The 9,194-nt window shown below is 36.1% G+C and overlaps 1 protein-coding gene across 2 annotated transcripts; it reads left to right on the forward strand.

Annotated features, from left to right (window-relative positions):
- Positions 1 to 1,873: 1,873 nt before the first annotated feature.
- On the forward strand, positions 1,874 to 8,841 carry ccl35.1 (chemokine (C-C motif) ligand 35, duplicate 1). 2 transcript variants are annotated; one of them, XM_067436361.1, is made up of 4 exons: positions 1,874 to 1,992; positions 7,789 to 7,998; positions 8,109 to 8,223; positions 8,340 to 8,841. In XM_067436361.1, exons 2-4 carry the CDS (start codon positions 7,929 to 7,931, stop codon positions 8,449 to 8,451), a joined length of 297 nt encoding a protein of 98 aa, XP_067292462.1. In that variant the 5' UTR covers positions 1,874 to 1,992; positions 7,789 to 7,928; the 3' UTR covers positions 8,452 to 8,841. The 2 variants fall into 2 exon arrangements, with proteins under 2 accessions (XP_067292462.1, XP_067292461.1); XM_067436360.1 differs by lacking the exon at positions 1,874 to 1,992 and having other exon boundaries at positions 7,708 to 7,998.
- The last annotated feature ends 353 nt before the right edge of the window (positions 8,842 to 9,194 follow it).

Below are 9,194 nucleotides of genomic sequence, written 5' to 3' on the forward strand. Positions count from 1 at the left end.
TCTGTTCTTGCAGTGCACACATTGCTCTAAGAAATCAAAATATAATTCTAAAAATACAAACGTTAAAAAGGAACTAAAACTAATATTCATGTTGGTTTTCTCTTAGTCTGCAAATGGGATGAAACTGAAATCAACAGGAGGAGTAGGCCTAACGTAACTGATGGATATGACTCATTACGAAGGCCTACATTGCAACTAAATTTCTGTACTTTGTTAGAATTGTCTTAAAATCAAAATACTTGGCTTGTTGCCACACAAAATATCTATAATTTAATTATTTAGCAGACGCTTTTAACCAAAGTGACTTACAAATGAGGACAACAATAGAAGCAATCAAAACAACAATGGGGCAACAAGTGCTGTGACTAGTCCCAGTTAGTCTAGCACAGTACATGGCATTTAAAATATATATATATAAATAAAAAGATTAGTAAGTGTTAGTATTATTGGGTCAAGTATTGACGGAAAAGATGTGTCTTTAGCCATTTCTTCCAAATCGGTTGGTTATTTGCTATTGACAACCAGTTCAAACTGATGAAGAGAAGTGTGACCAAGCAACCTTCCGGTCTCTCTCTCGAGTCGGGTCGCCAATGTCACGTGACTTCAGCAGTTTGGCGCTACAGAACTGCTGAAATCACGTGACATTGGCGACCTCGAGTCATTAATGACATCAATTTCATTTTTGGGTGAACTAACCCTTTAAACTGCAAATCATCGACTGGCCTAGCTGGTAGAAAAAATGGTTTTGGTCTTGATTGAGAATGAGGACATACAGCTTGCTGTCACGTGACAAATTGGGCATCCAGAAATTTTACCACAAATTTTAGTCCAGTCTTAAGTAGACTAAATGCATGTACGTACATGTAACGTTAGAGGAAAATGACAGTCAACTAGTTACTTTGAATATTAATCATGTTGGCATTCACATGTAAATTACATAGAATAAAATTATTCACAATGAAAAATGCCAGAATAGTTTTCAAAATGTTTAATACAAATAAATAAAGGATCGTGTTCATCAGATGTCAACCCACTCCAGCATCGCGGCACTAGTAAGACGATGACTGACACCCTGTGGTGAAATAATGGCGTAACTTATTTTACCAGCAGCTGCTTTCTCAGATCGGCTGGGGTGGATTAAAACTTCATGTTCCATTGAGTTTGGAAAATTATGTACATGGTAATCATCAGAATATCTCTTCTACAGTCTCTGTCCGAATCCAATACCTGGCGGACCATCCTCCCAAAATGGCGGAAGGGGGCGGAGCGTGGTGTCGGGACGACTTCTCCTCAGTCTCAATAGCTAATTTTGCTGTGAGGGGGGTGACTTTTTATATAACACATCTGTTTAAATTATATTAAGCGTTAAAGTTTTGCATAATTAAGGGCGTGGACACTTAAGTGACAGGTGGATTGCTGCTGCAGTCACTATTTGTTTGGTCCACCCACATCCCGCCTCTTTGGCTATTTTCCATTATCCGTGAGTGACGCACAGCGACGCACTGCCAAGAAGTTGACGTCAGCTCTACCCACTTTGGGCTTCAAAAATGCCCTTCAGAAACCTACGGGTGACATCACTAACACTACGTCCATTATTTTATGGTTGTAACGTGCGCTTTTTGGCTCGGTAAACACCACCCTCACGGACGCATTCTGGATCACTTGCAGAGGTTTGACAGCACATGTTAGAAGGTCTGTCAAGAGAGCACTACAGTAGACAAGTCTGGAGAGAGCTTGGACAAGGAGTTGTGTAGCATGATCTCCCTAATGTTAGATAAGGGAAATCTGCAGGAATTTTCCAGCCAGTTCCAGCAATGTGGTTTGATCATCAATCACAACTCCAAGGTTCCTGGCTTTCCTGAAAGCAGTTATGGTTGACAAACCAAAACTGAATGGAGATGCTGTGTTGGACGAAAACACAAGCAGTTCTGTCCAGAAATGTCTGTCTGAGATACAAGCTGCTACCGTCGGATCATCTGGCTGGAATAAGAGGTAGAGTTGTGTGTCATCAGCATAGCAGTAATGGGAAAATCCATTGTTTCTGAATGACAGACATGTAGTTGGAGAAGAGAAGTGGTCCTAGCACTGAGCCCTGAGCCCTGAGGAACCCCAGAACCTGGATGATTTGACCTACAGCGGTAATTCAGACGGAATTAGTATTACCATGGTGACCCTAGTCATTTGTAATAATTGCTGAGGTTGTCTGTGATCTTAATCCCGTGCAAATCGGCCATGTCTGTAATTGGCCTACCACATTTCGCCAGACACAGAGGTCCTGTAATAATATTATTCCCGTGCGAATCATCATCTCTGTGACTAGGCCAGAATTTGGCAGGGGGCGTATATCATTTTTTCAAGGTTTTTGTTTCCTGTACCTTTTTATCCATATTTTGTGAAGAATAGAGGCTGGTTGTTTCAATAGCATTTTAGTTGCTGGGTCACATTGCTATAGACCATACAACAATTTGCAGAAAGAGAAAGCTGAAAACCACCAGAAGAGTGAAAACAAAAATAATGTTTAGATTGAGATGATGACATGTATAGCAGTATACGGTAAGGAGCATTCTTGTGTTTATGATACACTGTAATTGGTGGCTGTCAATCTATATCAAAGGTGCATAACAGATATTAGCATTTCAATAAGTTGGTCATTTAATATTATTTCAGTTAAATATTTTTTTTACCGTAATTGTTTATAGTGCACTGTGTACACATTATTATTACAATATAAACTTTCATATTATATGGTTTTGAACTGTAAAATAAACAGTTTTTAGCCGTAATTACCACATTATAAACCTTTAAATTATGCTGCTGTCACATAAAATCTAAAATGTTACTGCTGTATTTTTTATGGTAAAGTTCTGGCAACCACAGCTGCCGTTTTTTTACCATAAATTTGATGGGTATTTTTTTTACAGTGTGCAGTTTTGAATGGTAAAATAAATGGTTTTCAACCGTGATTATTAAATTATAAACCTTTAAATTATATATGGTTGCCCCGTAAAAACTAAAACGTAACTGCCGTATTTTTTACGGTAAAATTCTGGCAACCACAGCTGCCGTTTTTTTTTACCGTAAATTTTACGGGGATTTTTTTTACAGTGTATATCATACAGCTAGAGACCTAAGGACAAGACATTTCCAAGTTTTGACACCATATTTGTGAGATAAGTCAGTCAACAGTCAGTTTGAGTAAAATCACAAGCTTTGCTTATCCCATGCCACACAAAAATTCAGATGTGGTGGGGGTTTCTAAATCACATGAGGTCTCCAGATAATACTAATCCTGTGCGAATAGGGCTTAACTTATCCCCCCACAACACACTCAAGACCCTGAGATGCCCTCAGATGAGTGAGGAGGGTTGACAGGAGGATCGGATGGTTAACTGTGTCAGAAGACAGATCCAGCAAGATGAGTACTGTTGATTTGGAAGCTGCTCTTGCCCGTCTCAGAGATTTAATAAGTGAGAGCAGGGCAGTCTCAGTTGAGGAATTTGAATAGCTAGCGATTTTGTATTTGCAAATCCAATATTAGTAGGCTATTGCTCTTTCTTGACGGCATCTGCTTCTCATTTAACTAAAATAGAGATATTTAGGTTAAATTATGTAATGTAAATGATCTAAAATGTCATAAATACATAGTATGTTAATCTCCTAAATATTTGGGAGCAAATGGTTCACTTCCAAAATCCTGAACTAAATCTACCATATCATAATTTCTGATATATAATGAAACATTCTTCAAACTGTAAGTAAAAACTGCAATTATAATATGTTCCCTTTTTGTATTAATCAGAACAGCAGCATACATATAATGTGTTGCAATATAATATGATAAACATACTTGGAATATTATAGCAACATTCTGCCTAAATCCTTTGTTTTCTGCGTCTTTTCTTACTTAACCTATTTTAATGCTGTCTCAGCTAAAGTAACATCAGATTATAAGGATCCAGTTTGCTAAAAATAAAGATTGCTTTTAAAAAGCCCCTCTAAAAAGATCCCCTGCAATTTGTAACACAATTTTACAGATAAGTTACTAACAGGGTTCCTTTGAAACTTGGAAAAAAAAACAATGGGATACCTTTGTCACATTAGATAGTCAAAAAAAGTCCACTGGGAATTGTTGGAATAAAACGAGTAATGGATGCTAAGTTGTCATAAAGGTTCTTCTTTCCCTTTTTGTAAAAAGTGTGTTAAAAATCGAATGGACGGTCACAGTAGCTAATAGTTCTGCAGAATAAAGCCCTGATTTGTGAAAATCACGAATGGCTCTAAGTAACACACTGATGTGCTTTGATATATTTGTGTATGTGGCTTTAAAACAATCACCATGATAAAAATACACAAAGTTACTGAAGTGTGCCACCTGGAATGTTCTTTCATTATGACAATCAAAATAGTGAGTCAGAGAACGAAAAGACATTATAACTCATCAACATCTGTCCGTCAACTCTTCAACAGGTGTATGACACATTCAGAGGAGGCTGAACAATTTCTTTTAATTGTTGGCAAATTTTCAAGCCTTTTTTAACAGATGAGGGGGTGTTTGAATCAACACGCGTGTCTTAATGTCAAAAAAAAATGGCAGAAGTTCACACTATTAATGCGGCTGATGACATTTACACCCTTTTTTCAAAAGAGGATGTGATACTTGATGAGGCATTCGGGGCCTTATAAACGTGGCGCCAGTGTTTCTTTAAATATGTTCATAATTTTTAACAATAACCTTAAACGATTAGAGCCAACTAGAGGAATTTTCATTCCAAATACAAACAATATGCTAACTGTTTTTCTTAAGTTACAAATAGTCAATGACATTTTGATTAGAATCTAATTATTCTTACAGTAATACAAAACACAAAAACAAAAAACACTCAAAATAATTAATTGATTTGTGTAGAGCCAACTCAAATTAAATAAATTGGTTAAAACAAATGAACTTTTATGAGTATTTTTGAAATGTCTTTTTCTTTTGAGCTCTCAACTGAAACATTTTAAGTAATTGGAATTGTTTTAATGTTTTGCGCAGGGCCGTACCCAGGATTTTCTAAATACTGAGGTCCAAATATGAATTTTGGAGCGTTTGAAAAAAAAAAAATTTTACATATGCATTTTAAGACATAAGAATCAGCTAACTGTTGCTTTAAAACCATGTCAGTGTGCAGTATAAATTATTTTAAGAAGATAACAGATTTTTATAAATGAGAATCTGGTTGAATGTTGCAAAAAAAATTAGACTCCATATTAGAAAATTTGAAAATCTGTCTTTGAAAACCTAGCTAAAGTTAATTTTTGTGATTTACATTATGTAAAGAACATTATTTGAACATATAACCTTGATATATTTAATGTTGAATGAAAAATCATGTCAAAGATAGAAAAATCAAAATTTGATGCTCCTAATCTCAATATTAGATTATGAGACTTTAGCCTGGATTTCACAGACAAGAATCACATTATGTGTAGCAATGAGGAATATATTGTAGGCTAATGCTTTTTCTATTCTGAGCACAGTGGGCTATCTGCTCTTTCTGTCTCATCGCCATCATCTTCTCTCTTTCTTTTTCCCCAGTCTCATTCTCTTGCCCTGTATCTTTTCTCTTTTCAAAGCTGAGCTTTGTTTGAAGCAGTCTTTTCATTTTCGTCTGTATCGGTAAAAACTAAGTTGTAAATGTAAATTTACTGAAGGCTCAAGGCTTCCAAGAAAACCAGGTAAAGAAAACATTATTAGTTTGCATCCCTGATTATTAAGCGCTCTCGCGGTGTTGTGATCTCAAACATCAATCGTTGTTCGAAGCGCCGGTTGGTAGTTGTGGCATTTGTCCCGCCTCTCCTCCACTGTGATTGGACATTGATGTTCACCCAAAGTTGAACTGTGGACGCTCAATGTGTAAAAATGGACAAAACCTGCCAGCTGTTGGCGCTATTGAAAAATGCGGCGCATTCATTGGAAACAATCGAAAACATACGCCGGGCGAGGCGAGAACACCTGTTTGTACACGCCGCCTTAATAAGCTATTATTTTGCAACTTCTATAATGTACACCTCGGAGAATTACCGAGGTCCGGACCTCGGGGACCTCAATGGTGGGTACGGCCCTGGTTTTGAGTTTTATGAACGTGTTTCTTTTAATTTAGACTAACTTAAATTTAATCAAAACTGGGCTTTTATTTCCCAGCATGCTTTGCCATGGTACTCAAAAGGGACAGTAAATGCCCCAAAATAAGTGATATATTATGTTTTTTTTGTGTGTGTGTGTGTGCAAGATTAACGTTTAAGTGGGAGATTTAGTAATGTTAAATGTTTTGTTATGCTGTAGAAGAGTGTCTATTATTTTGGTTATTTTAGGGTTACCATGATCTTGATGTAATAAATGACTCTTAGATGGGAAGGAAGGAGGCGGGAACCGGCGAACATTTAACAACTTTTATTAAATAAAAACGAAAGTAAACCGCAGGCTCGCAGGTGACGCTCCATCGCAATCACGTCCCCCGGTCTCACTCGCTCCTCCCATGTCCCTCGCTCGTTAACCTCGCCACACTTGACTAGTGGAGCTTTAGCTTAATTTGAGAATAAAAATGTATTATAACCTATTGCTGTCCTCATACATCAAGTGATATGCTATGCTAATGCTAGCAAAGCATTGTGGATCCAATTAACTAGGTGGCATTAATTGAATTAGTTAAAGCTAGTTAAGTTGTCACTACTAAAAATGTGAGATTACATGATAATTTTAAGTTAAATGTATGAATTAGTTAACTCAAATATTTCGAGTTCGAGTTCATTTCTTAACTTAAAATATAAATGTAAAGTGCAATACAAATAAGATGTATTATTATTATTTATTTATTATTATTTAAGGCAACTGATATATTATTATTTTGGCACTCTCTAATAATAAGCTAATGTACTTTAAATATTAGATTAAAAAAATGATGGAAAAAACTCCCATCTTTAAATTAGATGGGAGAAAAATATATATTAAAAATGTTTTTGCGTTCTCTTGCAAAAATGTTGTGTACCCCAAAGAATCTCTGAAACGTTAAAAAAAAAAGTAATTTTTTTAATGCAAACATTTTGGGAGAGAACGCAAAAGCATTGACACAATCTGTTCTCCAATCAAATTTTTGCCATCCATGTTCCTTTAGGGTCTCCATATTAGTTTATTTTATAAATATTATAAATAATAATACTTTAATAATAATAATAAATAGTAATACTATTAACCATTAACGTGGTTTCGATAACATCATATTTTGAGTTTCTATTTAATAAACCATTCTCCTTCATTGTATTAACTCAAATGTTTAATTTCAATGAACTGAGTAACTTACTTTAAGTTAAACCAACAATTTTTAACAGCGTATTAGTTTACCCAAAAAATGTGAGCCACGTCACAATGACCCTCCATCCAAATTTTTATATTTTACCAAACTATTACATCTTTCTCATCCGTTTTCTCATCTCATTTCAGTTCAAAAATCTTTTCCTCCTCTGGAATTCTATATGCATTCATCATAGGTCATGTTGCATCTAATTTCCTTGTAGTAAATTAGCACATTGTGTTCAGTACTCCAGTGTTTTTTTTTTGTCAACCCACTGTGAGAAAGAGGAAGTGAGAGTTTGTAAGGGCTGTCCCTTAAAGCGAGACAGCATTGTCTAATCCAATGCCTAAATATGACTTCTGACAGTGAGAATCACGTGTTTATAGGGATGACAGCAGATACTGCTGGACTTTCTACTGTGTGGGTGAATTTATAACAAAATCTCCCTCCCCAAAAGTCCTCCCACACAGGGATCTCCCCATCACAGAACAATCTGTATAAATTCTGACGGCATGAGCCATCCAGCATCAAATCCAGCTCGAGTTCTTCAACAGACTCTCTATTCATCCAGCTGACTAGTTCAACAAAACGGCCAGTATGACTGCTTCTCGCTTCGTCATCTTCTCCGCAGTGGCGGTACTTCTGTGCGCAGTTAGCCTTAGTGAAGGTATGGAGGACACTGATAGTTGTGTATTATTTTACAGTTTAATTGTTGTATTACAGTCTTGTAGTCTATTGAACTTAACAAATAATTCTTGTTTTTTTCCTGTAATGTAGGAATGCGTATTTCACCACAAAAATGCTGTTTCTCCTATACGGACCGTCCTCTGCCATTTAGACTAGTGGCCGATTACAGCATGACAAGCCAGCAGTGCAACAAAGAAGCCGTGCTGTAAGTGTAACATCTGTGCTTTTGTGTTTGAGTATAATTATTATTATAGATTTGAACTCATTTGACCAACAGAGCAAGTTCATGTGTGTTTGATGGTACTGAAATTCTCTGTACAGGTTCAAGACCGTGAAGGGCCGTCAGGTGTGTGCCAATCCCACTGACTCATGGGTACAGAGCCACATGAAGACCATTGACAACAAGCGCTCTGGGAGCCAGGGGATCTTGTAATCATGTTGACCTGCGTCTTTCAACTTCTGAAGATCTGTTTTGGAAAGTACAGGACAAGTCTGGAGTCTGAGCAAAACTGAAAAAAAAAATGCAATTATTGTACTCACCGACGAATGCATTGTCACTAACTAATCAGCATATTGAAGCTATGGGGTTAAAAAAACCAGAATGTACGTTGTTTATCTATTTTTACTAATGTATTTGAGTGTTCTGTACTGAAAAATGTTACCAATCATTAGCCTATAGCTCAAAGTTTTTAGAAGTAAATTAAATGAGTGAATATTTTTGTATTGTGTCAGAGACAAAACATACAGTATAATGAAGAAGTATCTCTTTATGTAAGTTTTTGCTGACTTAAACTACTCAAAATAAAGGTTTTTTCAATTGGAATTTTTCAAACTTGTTCCTTTGTTATAACCATTTGCAATTATTCACGGTTCACTTACATAGGTTGTCTGGTTTTGAGATTTCTGTACATTTGAAAACAAATTAACATTTGTATTTGCATATTTAAGAGGCCATTAACATGCAACATAAATCCACTTTGTCGTCTTAAAGGTGCAGTAAGGAATTTTATTTGGAAAATCTATAAGGTTTCACTGAAATAATTATAGGTTCAATGAAAAAGGGAGATATTTTCTTTTACAGAAATCGATTTTTAAGGACTTCAACAACAGCAGGTTGGGACTACAACAAGCTTCTTCCCGGGTTGATGACATCACAAACCCTAAAACTTATATAAA

This window comes from Pseudorasbora parva, chromosome 25, assembly GCF_024679245.1.
Source record: "Pseudorasbora parva isolate DD20220531a chromosome 25, ASM2467924v1, whole genome shotgun sequence".
Taxonomy (NCBI): Eukaryota; Metazoa; Chordata; class Actinopteri; order Cypriniformes; family Gobionidae; genus Pseudorasbora; species Pseudorasbora parva.

What these genes read in the sequence shown, in the direction of transcription:
- ccl35.1 (XM_067436361.1), top strand. Translation starts at nt 7,929, where the DNA reads ATGACTGCTTCTCGCTTCGTCATCTTCTCCGCAGTGGCGGTACTTCTG. An exon ending in CGCAGTTAGCCTTAGTGAAG is followed by an intron (nt 7,999 to 8,108) that starts GTATGGAGGACA and finishes CCTGTAATGTAG; the next exon opens with GAATGCGTATTTCACCACAA. An exon ending in TGCAACAAAGAAGCCGTGCT is followed by an intron (nt 8,224 to 8,339) that starts GTAAGTGTAACA and finishes TTCTCTGTACAG; the next exon opens with GTTCAAGACCGTGAAGGGCC.